We start from the raw sequence: 24,387 nt of genomic DNA on the forward strand, positions 1-24,387 counted from the left end.
GTGTGAATTCACAGCAAAACATATTGTAGAGTTTAAATTAGGCTCAGGCCATGGTGGGCTGTTTGACACCTTAGTGTCTGTTTCAGGGCATGTAGCATCCCAGTGACAGAAACTCTGCAACGACGAGGAGGAGGAGCAAAGATGTGAAGAATGTTTTCATTCTTTAATAACCTATTATGAGCTACATGCTGGGTTATTGAAGAGACACAGTATTTGTTGTTTATGATACCACTTATAACACCTCTTTGACTGATATGTGTTTGCTAACATCTGTGTTTTGACACAGAAAGCCTTCTCATAGCTGCTATGGTCCTACACACACACACACACACACACACACACACACACACACACACACACACACACACACACACACACACACACACACACACACACACACACACACACACACACACACACACTTCTGACCCAAATAAAAGCATGTGCTTGGAGTCAGCTGAGCTTGGTTATTTCTATATCTGCCCCCTCTTTATTCTACACTCCAGCTTTCATCTCCACTCCTCCTACACTTTGCTTCACAAATTCACTAACTCGCTCTTCCATACATCCACCCCTACCTCGTCCACCTGCCAGTCCCTGAGCATCATCAGCATCATAAATCTGTTCTCCTCCCCCTCTCATCGACAGGATACACACAACTGGCACACTTTGATATTTCCTCTCACAATTTATACTGGCAGCTTGTACAGAGATCTGACACTACGTTTAGGTTGTCGAGGATATTAGGGGATGGCTCCTAAAAGAGAACCCTCCATTAAGAAGTCTCCTTCACCAGTTTCCCAACCCAGACTGGGTCCTCCTTACCCTTACCTGCCTGCTACTCCTACAGCCCCAAAATCTACTCCAGAGCAGAAGCCAAGGATGCTGCGTCCTTCGGATTCACCGTTTGATCCCAGTACTTTGGAGGTGAGTGGACAAACTGCAGTACATTTTTTTTGTAACAAATCTTATGTGGGGTATTCATTATTTGACCAAATGTGGAAATTGTATGTCGCAACTATCGCTTATTACTTCAACACAACATGTCAACCTCAGACAGCGATACACAATAGTAATCTATTGTGAGATAGTTTAGAGCATAAAAACATTACATGCCCTGATTCTAAATTAATTTATTTACTTATGTTTACAAGACACCTTCTATTCAGAAGCTAATTAAACAGACCAAATTATCAGCATCACTCTTGAAATAGTGGGAATCTAAACTATAAGCAAAGAAATAGGGCACTGACGGCAAGTTGTCAGTCAGTCAGTGGCCTCCTTACGGAAATAGAGGCTGTTTCATGTGTGCTATTTATTTCATCAGGAAGGGGAGTCCAACAAATTAATAGCCTGCAAATTAGTGTTGTTTTTTTTAACAAGCAAAACACAATACTACTAAAACTATAATTCAAAACTTAAAGTGAGCAAATTGTCATTTTCACTGTAGATTAAAAAAATGTTAGCCTTTATTTGCTTAATTTTTATAAACTTCAAACTGCTTGGACAGGGAATATGCCAGATGTGTTTAGAATTATATCTATTTTTTCAAGTGTTAAATACCCTGCCTCAAATACAGTTGTTTCTTTGTTACATAAAGAATTGGAGGGACATATGTTAAATAATGACTGTATATGTTAAAAAGAAATACAAATCAATGTTATTATTGGGTATTTTTGTGTTATTGTGTCATCCTGATTGTCCATTTCTCCAACCCTTTGAATGACTGGATATTGAGTCTTAGCAAATACAAAACATCAGTAAATATAGCAGTTCAGTGAACCAAAAGGTACCTTGACCATTATGGAAAATCTAAACATTATAAGTCCAAACTGTCACAATGTTATTAGGTCAAATGTAGGTAGTTTAAAATTAAAAATGTCACTGTAAAAATGTGATGAAGAAGCTCAATATCACAGTTTAATGATGCCCCACATTCGAGTTTGTAACAATACTGTATGTCTTAGCTTGGTTGGTGCCTTATAGCTTTGCTGCCATCCTCATGAGTTTTAAGTGTCACACTGCATGTACTGCATGGTTTTATTCGGTGAGACTGCCCCATTTAGCCTGTGAGGATATGTGGGCCATGTTAAGACATTCATTTCTGCGCACATCACAGACATGACAGGAGGCCAGACCTCTCCCTGGGCAAAGACAGCACTTTGGCCAGGCAGTAAGGAAATGTGGCATCAGTTCATGATCTCACTGGCCTCCAGTAGTTCATCATTCCTGCATGGCCTGACACTCACATATTTAATCCAAAACCAAAGCAAAAATCAATCAGTGCAATCATGCATTAATTTGGGGTCAAAATGACCAAAGTTAAACACAAAGGGACAAACAATCTTCCTGCTTCTTGTTCCAGCAAGCACTTTTCTAAACTCCAGTTACAAAGTGCTTCACATAAAAAAGCTATTAAAACAAAACAATAAGTGAATTTTAACAAACCTTAACACTCGATGATCATATAAAACAATCATAAAAACAAATTAAAAACAAATTAAAACAGGATATAAAAGACATGAGTTGATCGACTGATGATTTTTTGATTGAGGCAGGTGGAGAGGTTGTTGCAGTAGTCTAGGCGTGAGAAGATGAAGGCATGTATAATGGTCTCAGCATCATGAAATGATAAAATAGGACAGATTTTTTTTTAGATATTTCAAAGGTGATAAAAACAGGACTGCTCAAGCTTTGTGATATGATGTTCGAAACTCAAATTGCTTTCAAACCAAACCCCAAATTTTTTTGCGACAGGTGTAATGTATTCTACAAGCAGGCCGGCAGATGGGCGGATTTGTTTGGTTAAGTATGGTGGACCAATTACAATAATCTCTGTTTTGCTTGGGTTGAGTTGTAGAAAATGTTGTGACATCAAGCTTTCATGTCATCAAGGCAGTCGTGTAGAGAGCTCAGCATGCCAGGATCAGAGACCCTAACGGGCAGGTGTATTTGAGTGTCATCAGCATAACAGTGGAAGGAAGCCCCATTTTTGTGCATAACTTGTCCAAAGGGGAGCATATACAAGGAAAATAAAATTGGTCCCAAAACGGACCCCTGAGGGACTCCATATTTTACAGGGGCAAAAGACGACCTAAAATTATTAATTGACACACAGAACCTCCTGTTGGTCAGATATGAGGAGAAGCATTTCAGTGCTGTGCCAGATATTCCAACCCAGTGCTTCTGTCTGTCTAAAAGAATACGGTGGTCGACTATGTCGAAAGCTGAACTGAGGTCTAAAAGAACAAGGATTGAGCACAGTCCATTGTATGTGGCCATCAAGTGGCCTCGGTGACTTTATGAAGGGCAGTTTCGCGGCTGTGGTGTTTTCGGAAGCCGGACTGGAACTTTTCAAAAATGTTATTGCTTTCCACTGCTAAAACCAGAAACTTGGATACATAGTTTTCTAAAATTTTTAAGATAAAAGGAAGCTTGGAGATCGGCCAGTAATTCTGTGGGAGTTTATGAGGTTGCACACAAGCAACTTTGAAATAGTCTGGGACACAGCCGGTGGATAGGGAACTGTTAACAATTGACAACAGCCAGGTCCCAATGGATTCAGTGACTTCAACTAAAAATTTGGTTGGGATTACGTCAAGCAGAGTGGAAGATGCTTTCACGTGAGCTACTAATTCTAAAAACTGCGGAAGGGAAATGGCACTTATTGTACTGTGTAGTAAGTGATTGTCATTAGAGAGAGTGGCAGTAGGGATAATAGTGGCTCGGATTGACTACTTTATCAATAAAATAAGATTAAAAAATTTTCAAATCAGCATCACTTTAAGCAGAGGCACCGTGAGGAGTTGGATTTAAAAACCGATCAACAGTGCTGAATAAAAACCTTGGGTTATGATGATGAGCAGAGATAAGTTCAGAGAAATATTGTGATCTAGCATTTTTAACCGTGTTATTGTAATGTTCAATCAACTCCCTCATAGCCACATAGTGTACCTGAAGACCTGTTTTCTTCCATCTCCGTTCTGTTTTCCTACAGTCAGATATCGTCGAATATCACGATTTATCCAAGGCCGTTTTCTTTGCAAGGGCTTGGATTTGATTTTAAGAGGTGCAATATAATTTAATATGGAAGCACAGACAGAGTTAAAACAGTCAGTCAATTCATTGGCATGGTTGGACACAGGTGGACTAAAATAACTAAAAAGTGCAGAGAATTTGGAGGCACTAAATTCATTAAAAGTGCGAGTGCAGGAAGAGGGAGGTTGACAAGTCTTAAAATAGTCTTTTTTGCAGGTAAAAACTACACACTTATGATCCGAGACAGTCATATCCATTAATTCCACGGTGGGAACACTCACATTCAGTGTAAAGACTAGGTCCAAAGTATGACCACAATTATGGGTTTGTCCATAGACATACTGTTCAAGGTTAAAAGATGCAGTTATATTTAAAAAAAATCTGTAGCATGATTATCTGAAGGATTGTCAACATGAATGTTAAAATCCCCACAAAGAACAATCCTATCATACTCTAAAATAAGTGCTGATAAAAAAAAAAAAAAACTCATAGTGAGGGGGGCACAGTTCACAAAGCTGGCAGTGGTCCTGTGATTTTAACCAAGACTCTAAACCAAAATTTAAATTGTTGGATAAGATCAATACACTTAGAATAAAAGTTTTGTTATTAAGAGACCTTATATTAAAAAGAGCCATTTTAAGTAGACTGTGGCTGGATGCAGTAGTTGGAGCAGAGGCAGTGTTTTTGGTGGGACAGAGGTACACTTTATGTAGTGGTGATCGCTTGTATGTACTTGCTAAAAAAAAAGTGCACAGTGGAAGAATTGCTCTTTTGGTTATTATGGTTCTGACAGGGAGCTGAGGTGGTGAAAGTGATGAGGACATAGAGGGACAGTAGGATGTGGTTGCCTGATTCAGATGGAACCAAAGAAGCGGAGGGCGTTTCCGATGGACCTGAGAGAGAGGTGGACAGTCAGTCACCCGGATGAGACCATACGGTATACCGTATAATGGCAGCGAGAATGCGCCAGCCCGACTTATTTAAATAGATATCGTCTTCGTTAAAAAAAAAAAAAAAAAAAAAAAAAGTGAACAACTATTCCAGAACAAGTTAAAATTGTCCAATAAAAGCCAGGTCGTGAGTTCTGCAGGCAGACTGCAGCAGCCAGGTGTTGAGACTGCGAACTCTGCTAAAACGACCGGAATCCGGAAGACATTTTAATGCTTATGATTCGTGTATTGGAAGTGACCTACCCGTACCTTGAGCTTTGTTTCTATATATGGAGCGCGGCGGTTGCCGACTCTCCTGCTGGGGACGTTGGCGCGTACGTACGTGCGTGCGTACGTGCGTACGTCATGACGCAGGGCTGCGAGGGGTTTTCTCACCCTGCCCTTCTAGTCGAGCCGTCACATTCTTTGGTTAGCCGTCGTCTCGGTCACATCTCAGCCAGGTGCAGCCATGGTGGGTATTTTCGTTTCGCTCGACTTACCGGTGCATTACCCCCGATTGTTAGCTCTTAGTGTCCGTTTTTTTTTTTCAAGAAAATGGTTCGGCTTCATAAAAATGTCAGAATGAGCTGGAATATCTTGTGTTTGCTCGTCCCGCCGCAAGCGGAAGTGTAACTTTGATAAGCTAGCGTTAGCTTGCACGTAAGTTAACAGTCTCAAAACGAGCTAAATAATTTGATTAAAGTATTTGTGTGTACATTAAACGTTGCTAAATTTGCAATAGCTGTAGAATATTTTCTCTGAGTGAATCTAACTTAACTGCAACATATATCCCTGAGCCATTGACGTCAACCAGAACTAGCTTTGCGCTGCTAAAGGAACCATTTTCATGTCGCCTAATTTCTTTTTGAACAGTCTGACTTCCCGGAAGATCAAATCCTCGGTAAGTTTTGTTTTTGTGCTGTGACATTCCCATGTAGGCTCTTTGTTTTGACATGCTTTCATTCCCGCTTGTGTCAGACGACACTTTGCCCTGTATCTCCACTGTCACCCTGCTCTGTACTCTCCTGTCGCAGTACTTATAGGTTGGCTTCTCTTTATTTTATTCCCTTACTGTTTCACCACTTTTTCCACTTGCAACTGCTTATCCTTCCCAGATTGAATTTAACCTGGAACAGATTCATGGTAAGTCAGTAAAAAGAGACCGCCTCACCCAAAACTGATTGCTATCTCGGAGTGTTTAGGGTGTGATCTGCATGTCACTTTTGGAAACAAACTTGTCGTAAATGTGAATGAGAGCCGCTTTGCACTGATGTTTGGTCAAACTTACTCAGACTTTGCACACAACGGTATAATACTTACCAGCTTTTACGGTGTTGCAGTGTTTTTGTATGTGGTCATGTATCGGTGGCCAAAAAGCTCATATCTGTTCTCATAAGTCTTGTTCTGCGAGACTGTAGTCATTCTTGGCTTTTGTCAATTTGCCATAAACTTTGCCTGTTATCTTCCAAGTGGCTTGATCATCTCCAGTGTGCCCATTTTTGGTGCTGGCTAAAGTGGTGGATGGTTTTTGTCCTAGGGCTGGTTTGTTTAATCACCGCTGACATAATAGGCCATAACTACTCTCACTCTCCTCCTCCTTTCCTCCACTCCTCTAATACCAAATATGGTGTTGGGAAAAGTGCGCAGAGGCCAGAAGGGAAGAGGCACATTCCTCAGAACAGGGGGGAAAAAAAACTTCACAACAGTGCCTGAGCTTTTTTTTTGGTGAAGAGTTTGTCCCATAACATTAGGAACAGCTTGCTGCCCGGATATTGTGTAATCCAATTCTCATGTCTCCCTGATTGCTAGTTCTTAGCAGAGCTTTTTGTTTGTTTTTTAATTCATGCAGATTGGCGGGTGTGAGATTAAAAAAAAAACAATCGTGCTCACTTATGCAGATAAAGCCAAGGTGACTCCACTTAAACAACAACAAAAAAGCTCCATACTTGATGCTCAAAAATGAGCGCTTCAGAAGGCTCGAGAACATAACAGGCTTATTAACTATAGATCAGTAGTTTAAAATATTGATGAGTGAAGTTGGAAAACAGTCATGGTGTCACATGAAGCTTTTTAAAGCTTTGGAAAGAAAATTTTGCAAACCACCAAGTAAGACCATTTTGCCAGATAGACTGCTGCTGAATCTTGAAAAACTATTAACTAAAATGTTGTCTTCTATTGATACATTAATCCTGTTTCTTACCATAATGATACATTATTATAAGTGATACTGGATTAACAGGATCCTTAATTAATATCATTAATATTAAAGTAAAATTTTTGCTTGCGATTGGCTGAACTTTAGTTCTTATATGAAACCTCTCTTAGGTTCTTTTTTCACCTTTAAAAAATAAGCATCATCAAATAATTTAATTTACACTGGATTACACTGAGTGTCAAATATGCACCCATCAGTGTAATCCAAGAGTTTAAGATACACTACAGGATGTTAGTAAAGTATATCTAAGAACTATTTGAAGCATTTAACTGTTGATAATCTACAGGACATGTAGAGTAAAATCATTTAGGATGCTCTTGGCTCTAATTTTCTTCAAGATGAATATGCTCATAAAACAGTACAGTTTTCCTAACGTTTACCCTCATCTTCAGAGCTTTGTAAACATTTTTACATAGTATATCCATGTGTTTTTTTTCTGGGGCTGTACTTAAGCAGGGACACACATATTTAAGCTAACACATTTAACACATTTCCTTGTAATCGAGACATGTTTGGTAACTTTCATCCATAAATGTTGGCATGGTCACACTAAAACGAAGATGACAGAGCGTCTAGTGTGTTAACGTATAATTAAATGGTAACACTGACCGGTTTACTAACACAGATATTTGCTGAATTGAGGAAGTTAGAGGGGTGTTTGCAATGTCACCCATCAGAGTAAGGAAAGCAAGTTGTTTGTAATCATTGCACCACACCTTACCAAATGTGTGGAAATGTTGACTTTATTATAATTAAAACAATTTCACCTTTGAAATTTAGGTTTTGTGTGTTAAATGCTTATTTATGCAACATGATCAATACTTTTATTATCCTGGTTAGACTGGCTAGAAATATCTTGCCAAGAGTGGCATACAAAACCTCAGCAGGTTTGTCAGTGTGGTGCTTTGCACCCTGCTCATTCTCTTCTGAATGAAGCCTTGCCAGCAGAAAACCAGATCATTTGGAAGCACAAGTGAATAAATTTACTTTACATAATCTGAGCTTTCTCCAGTCTGCTTGTTTGTCATTTTCTTCAAATCTGTCCAGCTTTCCTTTCTCCATTTATATACCGTTCCCTTCCTATATCTATATCATTCCTTCATTCAGTACTGTACATGCTTGTTTATATCTTCAGTAATTCATGTTCCTACTCTTAATTCGTCACGTGTCTGTGTATCCTGCAGAGTTTAAGGAGGCGTTCCTGCTGTTCGACAGGACAGGAGATGGGAAGATCAGCTACAACCAGTGTGGGGACGTCATGCGGGCCCTGGGACAGAATCCCGTCAACGCTGAGGTGCTTAAAGTCCTGGGCAACCCCAAGGCTGAGGGTGAGATGAAAATGTTTTACAGTGTATCTTAAATGTACACTATTAAATTGCAGTGACGGAAAAGTCTCTGCACACATGAGATTTTGACTTTTCTCATTTCTTTTGTTTTTCTTGTCTTTTTGCAGAGATGAACACCAAGATGCTCGACTTTGAGCAGTTCCTGCCCATGTTCCAGGCCATCGCTAAGAATAAAGATCAGGGCTCCATGGAGGATTTTGTGGAGGGACTGCGCGTCTTTGACAAGGAGGGCAACGGCACAGTAATGGGAGCAGAACTACGTCACGTCCTGACCACGCTAGGCAAGTTACATTTTTATCACCTTTTGATAGAAATGTGAATGGAAAGACTATTTCGGTTTGACACTATTACAATTTTTTAATCTCAAGGAAAATACTATAACCTGGACAGATGGTACCAGAGCAAGATTAATTACTGAAAACTGAATGTACATGGCATTAAAAGAAAATGACTTGCATGTGCGTAAAAGTATTTTTAGAATTGTAATCATTTTTATTTACTTTTCTTTCTTGTGCTCTTAATTCTTCTGTAAATTGTACGGTTGAAAAAAAAAAAAAAAAACATGATAATGTCACTCTGGTCATCTGAATAAATGTTTTTATGTTCCGTCTTCAGGTGAGAAAATGACAGAGGAGGAAGTGGAGACGCTTTTGGCAGGACACGAAGATGCAAATGGCTGCATCAATTATGAAGGTGAGAGCAAAAGAAACAAACAAGCTCGAGATGGGATGCTCGCTGTAACTAGGCTGACGTAAGGCTATTCAACGCAGCCATCATACCCAGTCTTGGAAATGTGATACAGTTTCCACCGTCATGCACGGCACTGTTAAAGTCAGTCTACGTTTGACCTGAAAAATTGTGTAATTGCGAAGGGAAATTGTTTGAGGAAAAAGAAAAATGTATGTTGGGTTTGTGTAAATGCAAATGTTTAGTTCTCCGTAAATCCTAGTATTGCCAAGGGAATCACTGCAAGCACTTCAAATAATAAACAGATAGTCACTGTTTGATTTAGTCTCATGGCGAGTTGGATGTTTGTTCTACAGAGCGCCCAAAAGGTCACAGTCAGAGTTTTGCGTTGCCTGGTAATAATGTTTGCATTTCCTCTGACCCATGGAGAAAGGCTGAGCTGTATTATCATGATGATGCAGTATTACAGTAGACCGCTGCTTGTTGTGATCACAGGCAGTGCACCCCCAGCTGTGACTGCTCAGGAACAAGTCTCTACATTTGCATTTAGAAAGACAATTAGAGGAGCTGGTTCCCCAATCACTGTCGGGACAGACTGTAGTTCTGATTATGACTGCAGCCATGGGACGACACGGCTGTCATCGTAGCTGTAGCCTGAGCTGTTTTAGTTGTTCCGATGACGGCTGTGACTCATTGGTTTTTAATGAGTATAACATTGACTACATGCGGTGGTGGTTGTGCTGGCTGAGCTTTGTTTTGAGGCTACTTTATCCCTAAAAGACTGGATTGTGTTAGTAACATATCGATCATAGAAGCACTTCAGATTCAAGTAGCAGCAGCTGGACATAACCATCAGCCGTAGGTGGGAACAAAGCAGCAGCAGAAGTCCAAACAATATCACCAGTCACAACCAGCAGCTGGATACTCTGAGATTGGTCTTTTAAAAATAAATAATGAGCACTGAATACATCACGTCAAGTGTCACATCATCTTCCTTTTCTGTAGTGTCTGCAACGTGTTTTTCTTAACTGGCAGTGTTTTATAACTGGACTTGACCAATACACCAATTGTTCATATCAATTAGAAAGAATGCAAGAATTACTACAAGGTAATGCAAAAGTAACCCACAAAAAAAACCATCAGAGTGGTGATGTTTTAGGGGACTCTGTGCTATTCATGTTGACGTCTTCTGTCTGATTCCTGTTTTTACCACTTGTGTTTAATAGACTTCATAAAGGGTCACCATATAAATGTCAACTTCTGACATTGTGCTAACTGTTCTTCTTCCACAGCATTTGTTCGCCACATCATGTCAGGCTGAGGGCCGGTACGGGCATTGTGTATACCATGGGATGGCACCTCCAGGCTTTCCTGCTTTATAGTTTCTAAATAATCTCCCCACCTAAGGTCATCCTAACACTAGTCAGTAGCAGTTGCTCCGTTCGCATCGGCAAACAGGAGCAATGTGCTGTTGCAAAGTAGATTTGACCTTTTATCTGTGTGTGGGAAAGCCTGGTGGTCTCCCTCATCTTTAGACCTGAGGCTTTGACCCATGTGTAGCCTCCTGCTGTTCTGTCCCTCTCTCCTGCAGCCCTCTGTCTTGGCCCCTGGCTGCAGCATGCTCCTCTGCATGTGTCTGTGGCTCCCCTCGGTTTATAAGGGGATATGGTGGACACATAGGGAAGAGACTGGTCTCATTCAGGGGAAGCCTGGTGGCCACCGTCGATGCTTTTGAACTAATTGGTGTGGTGATTATGAGGGCAGCTTTTCTCATCTCATTCGCATGTCATCGGTGCTATTAAAATAGCATTTTTTCCTATGTTGGTGTCGGAGGTGCTGCTCTTTTAAAATGACGACGCACAATAGAAAATGTTTTACTTGTATACATACTGTACTAAAGCCACCAGCTTTGGGAGAGTGGACCAGTCCCTTTTTCTACTAACCAGAGAACCGCAATAAGTTGCTCTTGTGCTGACTGTTTTCTTCTCTGTACTGATGGTAACTAAATTTGTAGTAGCTGGCTGCTCTCTGACTGGACTGTAGCTCCCCTGATCTTCTCCCGTTTTCTCTGCTTCTCGGCTAGAGGAAAGCATACAGCGAGGATGGCTTCTCTAACCAGCTCTTTTTGGATCATAGAGGGCCAATTGCTTCGGCTGAATAGGAGATAGAGATGATAACCTCACCTCTCTCTCTTAGTATCCTCCTCAACCCTTCTTTGCTCTGGGTGAGCAGAATGAGGGATCTGCCTCCAAATGCAGCATCTCCTCACCCGAGCTCACCAAAGCTGGGTGAGGAGGGGGCCTTAGCTCCACATGCTGTAGTTGGAGTAGGTCTCAGACCATGAAACTCACTTGTGTCTTTCTGATTGTCTCTTTTACAGAACTGGTCAGAATGGTTATGAGCGGGTGAAGAAGAAGAGCATCCTACATTTTTTTCTTTTTTTAAATCCTCTCACATGTACCCTCTTTTTGCATTTAGCTTTTACAGTCCTCTCCAACATTTTCCGTAGATTAGTTCTCCACATTTAATTTAAGAAGTGCCTTTACATTCCCCACAAAAGACCACACATGACCCTGGCTGCTACGTCCAGGTCTGTTCATGTGTGTGACCAACTTCCTTTCAGTCATTCTAGTCTTTGTGCTTGCATTGTTTGCAAAAACATTTCAAGACGCAGTATTTATGCCAACAAAAATTGACAATGACTTTCTGTAATGGTTGATACTAGTTTATGATATTGGATGGGACATTAATATATACACACACACACACACACACACACACACACACACACACACACACACAAAATACTGTCAGCAACCTGCTGTATCAATAGCTAAGACTCGCTTTGGCTGCAGTAAACTAGTATATTCAAAGTCATAATCTCATGAGGTAGAAAGAAACATTTCAGTTGGGTTCCCATATTTTTAATTCACCCTAATTTTGTTGCTGCATTTAAATAAATGTTTTTTCCTGAAAACGTATTTTGGTTGTTTTGAATGGACTCATTTGATTCAGTAGAATAGAGTGAAAAAACGTTTTGCTGTTGTGTCTCAATAGGTTTTGCCAAGTGTTGATGTATTAGTGCTGTTTTCCCACTGACACAAGAGGGCAGTGTTGCTGTTGGAATCTGCCATGTTTAAGGTACCACTTTATTATCCAAATATACACCGGACAGTACAGGAGTATCTTGATCAGCTCTTTGTGCTTTCTTAAGCCAAATGAAAAGCAAATTATTGGTTTAGTTCGGTGTTCAAGTCAACATCAGCCATTTTTGATTGATCATTTTGGGTCTCTCCTATTTACAGCAAATGTTTTGAAATTTTACAGTTTGAAACAAGAGTAATTTATAGGGCTTTTGTAGCTATGTTGTAATTTTTCAGATAAAGTGTCAAAGAACTGAGGAAGGAGCAGTAGCTTTTCAGTGGCTTCATGACCTTTTCCTCATTTTCCACAAAAGCAGCCACAACTATTTCCCCTCATTAGGCACCACAGCTATTGGAGTGTGTAGCTTATGTGTGTGGAGTAAGGCTCATGAGGGTGTCATAGTCCACTGAATCGGTTGTCCACTAATTACTCTCTCTTTGTGCGTGTTGTGTGTGTGGTCGATGGAAGTCAAGGCTATTGATTATTTTAATCCTCCTATTTGTGAGTCTGTGATCCTCGTGGCTCTGCATTCGACAGGGGAATCACTAATGGGCCTCAGCACAGCCCGTCTCAGACCTCTCCCCGTCCAATTAACTTTCAGCTGGAATCTGCCAGGAGTGAGAGCCGGGGGCTGGGCCCAGGAGTCGCAAGGCTACATCCCCCTTTTTCTGCTCAGGAGCAACAGATTCACCAAACCCTTTAACGTCTAGAATGTCATCACCTCTCTACTCTAATTAGGTACTTTCCTTTTTGCCAATAATCAAGATCCCTTCTCTTTAACATGGAGATGATGTCTCACTCTCTGCCTGGTTTAGAAGTGGCCCTTTGAATAAAGTGTTGAGATTAGGTGTGTAGAGAAAAAAAACACTAATGAGGAAATATTTGTTGGCACTAGTTTTATGTCACAATCATTAGTTTGCAAACATATTCATGTATTGACCTGTGTTGCACAAGTAATTATATATCATGAAATAACAGCAACAGTTTCAATGTACATGGTGTTTATCTTTTTTTTTTAAGCCAGGTGTAACATCAATCCTTCATAAACATAAAGGTTGTCAATGTATCACGTGTTCTCCCTTTTAAACAAAGGGCTGCCATTTCAAACTAATGACTAACTAAACTAAATGACCAAAACAAATGAACATTTATGAGATTGAAAAGAAACAAAATAACGGATGACTGCTCAACGGTGCAAAGTCGGGGTTGATTTAGACATTCAGTCAATAGACAGAAAATTCTAAAAACTTGAAAATCATTGAAATAATTTTTTCATGCAAAAATGAGCAAAATTCACTAATTGCAGCTGATCAAATGTGAGCATGTGCTGCTCTGTCATATAGTACTAGACTGAATATTGTTGGGTTTGGACAGACAAAACAAGACATCTAATGATGTTCCTTTGGCTCTGGGGAATTTTTAAGTGCATGTTTTTTTGGGTCAGTTATTTGAGAATATAATCAATGTTAACCAGTAATAAAAAATAATGGTTGCAGCCCATTTTTGATTAATTCAATCAAACAGTGGTGATAAAGCTTGGGATGTTTGGCCAAAGATGTTTTTCCAGAGCACTCTAAACATACTGTATATGTTCAGAAATATGGATTAATGGAAGGAGACTGAAGAGAACGACTGTGTGTGTGAGTGTGAGAGAGAGCCCAGCATTACATCCATGACATCACTGTAGGATTATCAATAAACTGAGAGAATGCTACCAATATTATTTAAGAATAATTTCACCAATTCTCTGGATATATTTGTTGTTAAAGGTGGGCTTAAGTGCTCTTTGTTTAAACCCTAATAAATAATCTCAAGCCTTATCGAACGCGGGACCAGTCCAGTTTGTTTGTACAATTTATCACGATATTGTTGCATTTAAAATGGATACATTGCTCTGGTTTTTGTAGATCTTGAGGTCAATATAGCTGTATTAATGTTTGTGTCGTAGACAGTGTCTTAAGACATAATGGGAATCCATGTTGTAGCAGCCACTGTTGCTTCGATCTCAGCTGTAAGTCCACGAAGCCGTGTCATATGTCCAGTTGTCCAAAGTCAGTCCAAGTGGTCACTTCAGTTAAACCGCACGAGGGTCTGCGTGTGTGTACGACTAGAATAGACATGCCTGTATTCAGGTCTGACCTTCACTGAGCCAAAACAACATGCACGAACACAGACAAGGTAGGTATAGATATTTTAATAGCAATTGTCTACTCAACCTTTTATATATAATATACCAGATAGCTCATCCCAAAATTACTGCGTTTACATAATATACTTTCAGGGTCTCTCAAAAATAAAATACTAACCAGATATGGCAGTGTAATTCTAGTAGCATTTCTGGAATTTATTGTACAACATCAAATGTAAGTAAAACACTGAACCTGTCACTTTCCCCCTGCCCCAGTATCTTACAGTGTCTATACATCCACTCCACTCATACCACCCCCCACTCCCGCACACACACACACACACACACACACACACACACACACACACACACACACACTTACACTCACTCTGACTTTCACTTACTCACACACACACACACACACACACACAATATTGGCAATTAAATCTTCATGCCATCCATGAAATGCATTGTGATATGTTGCTTTTTAATGTGCTGATATTTCAGGTTTTTTTTCTTGCTGAGTGACATCCAGTGTCGTGATAAAAACAGGACAGCAGAGTCAAACATCTGTTTATTCAAATGGCCTCGTTTTAATCAGTGTACTGTCCCAGTGCAGGCTGAATCACAACAGAGATTTAATTCATTTCAGATTGGCGTAATTCACTTTGAGGCATAGGGGAAATATTTTACAATGATGAGCTGCAGAATATGGGCAGGTCATTTAACTCGAAGTCACTGGAATGGAGAGCAGAAATGTTGAAATAAATACCTGTTTAGATGAAGACTGGAACACATTAAGTGTGCATTTGTCTCAGCTTTATCATCTTAATTAAATGTCATCCTCAACACCACTGTTGCATTAAAAAAAAAATCTGACTTGTGTTTGTTTTATTCTAGTTCTCATAATTTCAGTAAATATAGAATACATTATAAGATTTGAGATATTTCAGAGCCACAATGTGAAATCTTAGCTTGCACATGAACTGAAATTTATTTTTGCACACAAAGGGGGCCAAGAAATGCAGTTGCTCATGATGATTGGCTTAATATCACACAATTTGATTTAATTCCACTTATCTCAGATTTTCACTCCATCCCTTTGTAGTCTTCTGCAATCTCATGATGCCTGTATGCAGGTATGTGCATGTGTGTGCTTGCATGCATGCATGTGGGTGCATGTTATTGTGTGTACACTGCATGTCTGTGTGTGTGCATTCATTTGCATACATAAATGTCTGTATAAGTGTCAATATGTCTCGATGTATGTTGGTGTTTTCTAACTGCTCCTCTCTCTGTGCTTTAGATTCAGTCTGGGTAGATGAGGAAGCCGGAGAAGGTGCTGTACTTGTTTGTGTTTCCTCCGTGGACCTTGCCTCCATCCAGCTGCACACACACCTCATCTCCTACGTCCAAATGCAGGATCACACTGTTGGAGGCATAGTCGTAATTCTGATCAGCGTCCTGAGCAATGGCGCTTGCTCTTACCTGTCACCGACAGAGGACACACACACATTAACAATTAGAACATGGACAAAACTGCACAAACACTTGCCAATGCCACTGCATCATCCTCCAAAGCTTAGCACCTCTTTTTGCAGAAAAACAACAAAAAAAGAAAAAGTATTGCATCTTATTCTCTACGTTTATCTCATTTTAGTATTTTTCTTTATTTTCAGGGTGGGTCAACCGGTTATCACAGCCTTCAAACGAGACACTCGTATGACACCACCTCTACATGGGTAAACAGATGGATGGGACTGTGACCTGTAACCCCAGAAGTGGGCACACCAACTCTGTCTCTTATTGATCAGCTGTGGATGGGACTCGGGTTAAAAGACTGGAGGATGGAGATCCGATTGGCTCGTGGAGATAAGCGGACTCACCGGGGACAACAGGTTGTCTATGGGGGCACCTGGCTCAGCCGAGAAACAGTACCACTATCCACATCAGCTATTGACCTGTTGCTTATGATGCTGGGGAAGCTCAATATGCATGATATTGAGTGGCTATGCCTAAACTAGACAGTTTCAAATTTGCATGCCATGTGTGAGTTTGGTCTTATTGACCCAGCAGCAGTGGATCTTTACTTGTTTGTTAACACATTTAATTGGGTTTAGTCAGTGTGGACATAAATACAGATACCTGGATTGAGTTCCTGTTGTACAGGAACGAGGATTTGTCCATTTATGACAAAACAACATATCAAGTATACATTGCTGCATTATTTCATGCTTTTAAATGTGCATGTACATGGACATGCAAGGGGTTAAATGAACACGGTATGTAGAGCTCAACAATAAAAAAATTTTAAAAAAACACTTTCAGATTCTTGTTTAAATTTCACAAAAAGTGTCACAAGTGTTTTTAAAAATTAACAGAACAGAAGTATTCCTCAGAAAAAAAAAACCTAAGTAGGATGTATCAATAATTCTGGTGTAGCAGCTCCAATCATTAGACATATGTCAGCCATCAGTGGCCTTGTGTCTGGCTCAGTATCCATCCACGGTGGGAGCACTCAATCTATGTCAGCAGCCAGACAAGCCACGCACATCTCCATGACAGCCACAGAATATGATCTGCAACTCAACTACCATCATGTCAACCCCATCACTGGGGCCCCATTTCTCCCCAATGAGCATGCATCACTTTGAAAACAGTCACCCGCTGAGTAACAGAGCCTGAATTACTGTAACTAAAAAAAAAAAAAGCTCTTTTCCTCCTGCACTAATCCATTCTGCCCCTGTCTGAACACACTGTCCACCATCTATCAACCCTGGAGCTGTGTTTCATCGCCCGGACAATATCTGTTGGTGTCCTTGAATGAGATGCAGCTTCCAACATGCAGCGTGTTGGTGACCAGTAGTTAAGCGTGTCCTTGTCCACTCTAAATCAGATTGATTAAGGGAGCGCAGGAGTCAATCTCCTGAGGGTTCACAGCTCAACAGCCACTCAGTAAAACTGACCACAGCTATTGTTGCACTAATACAAGTCTTGTTTCATTAAATTTTGAGACTCTGTAGTCCACAGGGGAATTTGTTAGTTCGGATAACCCAGGAAGCCAATGTCTAAAACGGTTATACTCATTAAAGCAGACTTTTTCCTCATTTAAATGCAGGATAATAGTTCATTTTAGGCTGCTTTATAATAATTTACTTCCATAGTATAAGGTGAGCAATGTGCAGTATATATTTCTAAAGAAATTTATAATTCCATCTGTTTAATTTCTAATTTTAAATTTAATGTATGCCAATCAAGTAGTTGCTGTAATGTTAGAATTTCCCTTCAACACAAACATTTTCTTTGAGGGAGTCAATAATATTGTATATTTGATGTAAACATATGATTAGAAGTTAGCAACTCTTCATATCTTTCATTCTCTGTATACTGTCTGTCTATGTTGTGCTGTTTGTCAGAGCAATATCAACACAAGAAAACAATACTTTTCCCTTACATTTAACAGGGTATCATAAAGAGTCAATTGGCAGCAAAAGCTTCAACAGATTATAATTTGTCATTAGCACATAAGTGTGAATAGTTAAAGCATTTATTAAATATATGTTGTATATTCAGCATCTATAGAAATATATTTGATCAGATCTAACCAAGACAAATGGATCCTTTTTTTTTCTTTTAAGTTTGGGGACCTTTGGGGACTGCTCAAACAATTTAATTAAACATTGAGCATAGTCTTCTCTTTTTAAGGCCCCCATAAGACCATCTCTCATACCACACCACCAATACATTGTCATCTGTAAAGGTTATATTGTTCTGCTTGACATGTGTAGTGACAGCCAATATCACATTTGCATCTTTGGCTGCTTCTGACAGTGATGCTGTTGTTGTGACTTCCTATCGACACCAGGCATATGTCATCCTGCTCATTATTTTGGCCAAACAGTGTTATGGTAGGAGATGTAGGGAGATCTTCCCCTCCTCAGTCCTTCACAGATTTTAATGACTTTAATACATGTGCTGTTTAACAACAAAATAATATTTATCTCTCAGCAGACACCATTTTCTCCAATATATGATATATGAATTGGTGCTTCAGCAGATGTTCCTGTGCTTGAAGGAATAATGCAAGCCATCCATTAATGCAGATACCAGACAGAGAAAGGCATGACGGAGCTGTGGTGGGATTAGGACAGGAAGCCGAGAGAGGGGATGGATACGGCTCGAGGACACAGGCTGATCCGTGTGAACCAGGCAGCATAGTGCTGATCCTGGAGTTGGAAGGGTTGTGAGCCGTGAGGCAGAGGCCCCCAGGGCTTGCCTGTGGCTGTCTCTGTCTCCTCCTAGCCCTTTCATTATAGGGCCTCCAGTAAACACGCCTGGGAGCAGAGGGCCACAGGCGAGGAGGAAGGAGGAAAGGGAGAGGGTGAGGAGCAGCTGCAGCAGCGTCATTTTCTATACAAGGGAAGCTGTGGCGCAAAAGGCAGACTAGGATAGACAAAATGAAGGGGGGGGGGGGTACAAGGGCCAAAGAGTTGAGGAAGGGGGGCCAAGAGTATCAGACTGATCAAGCGAGGCTATTTTGTGAGACCAGGGAGATGTGGGGGTATATGAAGTCTTGTTTTTATCTGTGGTGCTTTGCTCCACTGGTAATAAAACTGACAGGATTCATTCACTGTGATATACTGACCTCTTAGAGCGGAGACAATAGAAAAGTAGCTGTTAAACTTACCTAAGGGACTCCAGCACATGGCAGGAGAGCTGGGGATGGGGTGTGGGGCGATGTTGTGGAAATAGAATATTTATTGAATAGGTTTTCCCTCTCCTCTGGGAGCCCAGGGATTACACGGCGACAAGCGACTTAAGCATTGAACCGTGCCTTAGATTGCTATTACCTGCCATTCAGTATTATAGTCCTTGGGCTCTGGCCCTTGTGCACAGCCTGAGTGGAACTGACTTATCTTAGTTACCATGTTTCATCACAGGTGAATGTTCATATTATATTTAGATGTCCTATGAAATAAAAAGACAACATTTGTCTCATCTCCAAAGAACACTTTCTGCTGAGTATCCAAGTCGCTGTCTCTCTGAAGCTAATTAGATTTCACCTGTAGCACAGCTATGTCTCCTCACTGGGAAGTTAATACAGGTACCAGTCATTACAGCAACTGATGACATTTTAACACTACTGTGTGAAATAACTTGACCTTTAAATTAGCTATTAAAAGAGTCTATGACAGGTGAAAAAACAAGGGAGAGATTAAATGGGAGCTGAGACAGTATGTATTTGTCTACATTGTACATCGCATCAAGAATATTTAATATAGATTTACAGTGAAGCATTACTGAAATGTAAATGAGTAGGTGAAAAGCTTACACACCAGTTAATGAGGGGTAAGGGAAATGTTCTGTTGAGAAGGTACGCATGACGTATTACCACCCTTCACAGCATAAAGCATGCCAACATTAGCATAGACTGTTTTGCTACCAAGATGGAATATTAAGTAGTATACATCTCATGTATCCTTGACAATGATTTAGAAATAGATGGATTCAACTGATATATAATAGCAATGGCAGCAATGAGAAGGGCTTTTCATAATTATTTATTTTGAGCAAGGCTGAATCATTATTATCATTATTGAATCATTAAGTTTCATAATGACATAATGTGGATTCATCACCTTCCCAAACATGCTTACCAATATCGTGCCTTAGGTGTAACAACTTTGCAAACAACATAAGTGGAGGTTAATCAGCTGAGCAAGAATAGGCTGTAACAGTGTTGATCAAACCTTCACATCATGCAAAGGAATTAAACTCTGTCAAAATATAGAAGCAGCTGAAGTGTGACCCCCCCTTCCATCACAAATCCCCACTCTCTGAAGCGGTGTCATGCTGCAATGATTTGTGAAAGTTAGATTAAGGTGTGAGCAGGTAGGCTTTACACGGTGGGGATTTAGTGAAGGTAATAGGTATTGGATCTATAGGAGTCCCATGGAAGCCCTGCCGCAGTCAGCACATCCTCCTGAGATCCTGGCACCACATTGTACCACACTCATGTCACGATACCTCTCAGTCCAACAGCCAATGCAGTGTGCCAATTTAAACATCATTAGCAAAGATAAAGGTGAAGGTATACAGCCAATATTCCCTGAAAAAATAGTTTAGAATGAATTAATTTACTGCTTTTAAACATTCTCAATCAAGCATCTGCACTCGCTCAACCTAATAAACAGAGTTTGTAAAACCATTTTTTTCTCTCTTTTTATGGTCGACCTTGATCACTTGTCAAGCTGAGACGTTCTGAGTGGGTGTCCATTGGTCATCATGCCTGATCTCATCCTGGCCTTCACCACCAGCCTCCCAGATGCCTCGTCTACCAGCCCACTGTCTCCACACCTCCATTAAGTCATCTATCTTCCTCTGCTCCACCCCTGATCTTCCCGTCAACTCACTTGTCTTGTTTTGCTCTCCCTTTCAGTGTCTTCAAGTGGACGTCTCAGCATGGCCCTGTCATTTCGAGTCTCTTGTGTTTCATTCATTCACGCTGAAACTGTCTGTGCTGAATCTGTTGGACTGGCTGCCTAACAAACACAAGGTTACAAATTACCTTCTCTGCTGAAAGTTACAACACAGACGGGAAACGAAGGAGGCTGCGTGGCAGTTCTTTTTAGAGGGTTTTAAAAAACAGACAAAGTATCCAATAAAGCATCAGCACCTACGGCAATAATCAAACAGGCTGTTTGATTCTATAGTCAGAAATGCAACCTGTCAAACACAGTGCCCATTTAGTAAACCCCAGCCACCGACTGGCCTCGGGCAGAGTACTCACCTGCCTCGGGGCTTCAATAACTCCAAACATGATAAGGCATTCTGCAGAATTTCATTTACAGTCCATTTTCATCTAGAAGCAGCTCTGTTTGGGTAGATCCCTGTTAGGTGAGTGCTCTATTTAGCAGAACCATTTAAAGAGGCCACCTGACGGATGTCAAATGGACCTGGGTAAGGTTAAATAATGGAGTTGAGTGAAAAGATAATTAATGGAGAATCAATGAACAAGCTGGGAAGGGGTTAGGAGAGGAAAGTATAGCGGGTGTTTGGGGATCTAATCTAAGAAGTATAAATTATTTAGCAGGATAAAATGACTTGAATGACAATACAGGACATTAGGCAGGCAGCCTTTAACACATCTTCACCTTTGTGGTCTCATGCATACACAATCAAACAATGGTAAATGATAGATTATTTTCAACATTTAGTTTTCCGTCTTTATATAAAACAGGTCTAAATAAGCCTATTTTTTTGTGCAGTTGTGCTGATAAACTACACTGTATGTGTGACCCTGCAGTAGGCCATGTGTATGACCAGTCCTTGGTACACTGGCTACATGTCTGGAGAGTGAGGTGTGAGCAGACAGTGTTTGCATTTGGAGTCCTTGATGAATGAATGAAGCAACTTGAAGAATGTTTCCAGAATTCGGAGTCCTCTGATGAAATCCCTGTGATTTATCCCACCCACCTCCACCCCAACCAACCAACCCCCCATCAGCCCCTCTATCTTTAATTAGTGTCTGGGGAATGAGGGAGTGGATGAGTGGACTGTCAATTTTACATTCATTATTTATTTAGCTAAGGTGTAAACTGACTGGTGCAAATACTGACAGACATTTCTCCTGTGCTCTTTTGCACTTCTGTTTAGGCGATAATCAAGCTCTGTGTATGATACTTACTAATTAGACTGTTTCTTTTGGCGGCAGCGGCTGCATTCTGCTACCTGTCATTTAGCCGCAAGTACATGTGGGAATGCAAATATCTGTAGCTGCAGTTTTAGACTGTATAGCATGAATTTCTCCTAATGAGGAGAGGGATTGCTATTTCATTCTTTGGCTGTCATGTTGCCACCTGCTAAGTGGAATGTGCTCTGAATGTGAAGAGCTCAATGTTACAGAGGTGAAAACGAGTCAATGGAAAGATGGGATGGTCAACAGCGAAGAGAATCTGTTGCACGGTCACATGTGTGTGTGCACATACAAATGCATACTTACACACCCTCTATTGTACACATACTTTCACGCACACACACAGACGCGCACACACCCACACACACGCACGCACACACACACACACACACACACACACACACACACACACACACACACACACACACACACACACACACACACACACACACACACACTCACACTCACACTCTTTTACTAACCAGTCCATTCTTCTTCAGGTCTGCCCACATGCTAGTCCCATCACCACCTCTCATTAGAACATGGTAGGTGAAGAAATAGATGCCAGGTAGAGGGCAGGTGAACTTGCCGGTGCTGGGCTCATAGTAGTTACCCACATTGGTCACCACGTCATCAAACTTCAGTATTTCATTGCCCTCATGCTGCTTGCGTAGCCCTGCATAAAAGGCAATTTTGGGAGTGTAAGGCGAGGGAGAGTAGCCACCAGGGCCTGGACCTGGGGGCCCCTGTGGCCCTGGTTTGCCTGGTTCCCCAGTGGGTCCACGTGCACCTGGGGGGCCAGGGATCCCCGGAGGCCCTCGAAGCCCAGACTTTATCTTCTTCCCAGAATAATCCTGGGGAGGTGGAGATACAGCTGCCAGCTCCTGGCCTGGCTGAGATGTAGTGTACGGATCACATACCATCCTGCAGCTTCCGAGCATTTCATAATGGCTCCCTGCATTTCCGCTGTTTCCCCCTTTGGTTGTGTGGACCAGCAGGGGAATGGCCACCAACAGTATTAGAACCATGGCCACACCTACAGCAGCTCCAATGACGCGTTTCCTGCGGCTGAGCCGCGAAGCGGCCAGCGTTAGGAAGTCCTCTTCCCCCTTGGCTGGAATAGTGCCGGCCAGGATGAAGCCCTTTAGAGAACCAGTAGGGTATGAACAGGTGAAGAAGGATAAGAAGAGGAGTGGGGGGAAACAATGTATCACTTGGTCAAGAATGAGCGAGAACACAAAATGGCAGACGGCCAGGAAGGAAACAACCGGAAGATAAGATCCAAGAGTGTAAAAAATGTCCAGAGGACCCAAAACGAGATCTTTAAAGGCCTATTATGGTCAAAAAGATGAAAACTTCACACACCACAGCTTCAGAAAAAAACACAAAAGTTAGGAATTTTTAGATTTGTGGTGGCACACTACAAAAATCATAATTTAATTGATCAAGTCTGGCTTGCCTTTTTCTGACTACTGTGGTCCTGCAGTTCTGTTAAATTTTCAGCATCAAACTGAAAACAACTGGCACTGAGACAGGTATTGTGAAAGCAGAGCTTATTAAAAGTATGCTGAAGTGAGAGCTGGTGCCAAATTCAGCTCAGCTTGTTTGTTTTGTTGGATGATATAGAATTTGCAGAAAAATCTTCTTTCGAGGGTTTCACTTCATGTGGATGTCTCAAATAGTGCCATGGCTGTGAGTCTAAAAAAGTTCATCAGAGATCTTCTCCTGACACAGTCATCCAATGACCCCCCACTTTTATGTGTCCACATTAAAAGGCGGTGTTTTTCTGGAACACACACAATTTGGTCAACTTGGGTGTGTTTTTGATTGATTCCTCCTCCGACTATATCTGGATCTGGAAAGGATAAAAAAAAAAAAAGAAAAAAGAAGAGCAAAAACACTCAAGAATTAATTTGTCCTCATTTACCACATTATGCATATAAACTAACTGTAATGTATTGCATTAAATCAAAAATGAAATTATAAAATAATTACCAAAATAATTATTTTAGAATAAAGGTGGTAATAGTTTATATAAAGTAATAAACGAAATTATCTTTTTTTGTAGGTGATACATGTAAATATCATACAATATGTGATTATCTGGGAGTAATGAACCTGTTTCATGTTAAATTAAAATGTGCTAAATATAACAGGAAAAAAAAAGCCAAAGAAAAACTCACCATCTGCTTTTTATCTATATA

At 40.7% G+C, this 24,387-nt stretch overlaps 2 protein-coding genes across 6 annotated transcripts; one reads left to right on the forward strand and one right to left on the reverse strand.

Annotated features, from left to right (window-relative positions):
* The first annotated feature begins 645 nt into the window (after positions 1 to 645).
* On the forward strand, positions 646 to 12,196 carry LOC138614996 (myosin light polypeptide 6). Of its 5 annotated transcripts, none has more exons than XM_069688654.1 (7): positions 646 to 927; positions 6,083 to 6,110; positions 8,367 to 8,510; positions 8,636 to 8,809; positions 9,144 to 9,221; positions 10,508 to 10,542; positions 11,596 to 12,196. In XM_069688654.1, the coding sequence occupies exons 1-6, from the start codon at positions 751 to 753 to the stop codon at positions 10,534 to 10,536; spliced, it is 630 nt and encodes a 209-aa protein (XP_069544755.1). In that variant the 5' UTR covers positions 646 to 750; the 3' UTR covers positions 10,537 to 10,542; positions 11,596 to 12,196. The 5 variants fall into 5 exon arrangements, with proteins under 5 accessions (XP_069544755.1, XP_069544751.1, XP_069544743.1 ...); XM_069688650.1 differs by lacking the exon at positions 6,083 to 6,110 and adding an exon at positions 5,841 to 5,868 and having other exon boundaries at positions 653 to 927; XM_069688642.1 differs by lacking the exon at positions 10,508 to 10,542 and having other exon boundaries at positions 682 to 927.
* Positions 12,197 to 14,537: 2,341 nt separating this feature from the next.
* Positions 14,538 to 23,513, reverse strand: c1ql4a (complement component 1, q subcomponent-like 4). Its single transcript, XM_069688669.1, has 2 exons — positions 22,666 to 23,513; positions 14,538 to 15,975 (listed from the first exon to the last, which is right to left on the reverse strand). The coding sequence occupies exons 1-2, from the start codon at positions 23,209 to 23,211 to the stop codon at positions 15,796 to 15,798; spliced, it is 726 nt and encodes a 241-aa protein (XP_069544770.1). The 5' UTR covers positions 23,212 to 23,513; the 3' UTR covers positions 14,538 to 15,795.
* Between the last annotated feature and the right edge of the window lie 874 nt (positions 23,514 to 24,387).

The sequence above is a fragment of the Brachyistius frenatus genome, unplaced genomic scaffold (assembly GCF_029030835.1).
Source record: "Brachyistius frenatus isolate BFR_SWC_R1_liver_20210118 unplaced genomic scaffold, ASM2903083v1 Contig_6, whole genome shotgun sequence".
NCBI lineage: Eukaryota > Metazoa > Chordata > Actinopteri > Embiotocidae > Brachyistius > Brachyistius frenatus.

Coding starts and splice junctions, on each gene's coding strand:
- LOC138614996 (XM_069688654.1), top strand. CDS start 751: ATGGCTCCTAAAAGAGAACCCTCCATTAAGAAGTCTCCTTCACCAGTT. Junction 928..6,082: donor TTGATCCCAGTACTTTGGAG/GTGAGTGGACAA, acceptor TATCCTTCCCAG/ATTGAATTTAACCTGGAACA. Junction 8,511..8,635: donor GGGCAACCCCAAGGCTGAGG/GTGAGATGAAAA, acceptor GTCTTTTTGCAG/AGATGAACACCAAGATGCTC.
- c1ql4a (XM_069688669.1), bottom strand. CDS start 23,211: ATGGTTCTAATACTGTTGGTGGCCATTCCCCTGCTGGTCCACACAACC. Junction 15,976..22,665: donor ACCTGAAGAAGAATGGACTG/GTTAGTAAAAGA, acceptor TGTCGGTGACAG/GTAAGAGCAAGCGCCATTGC.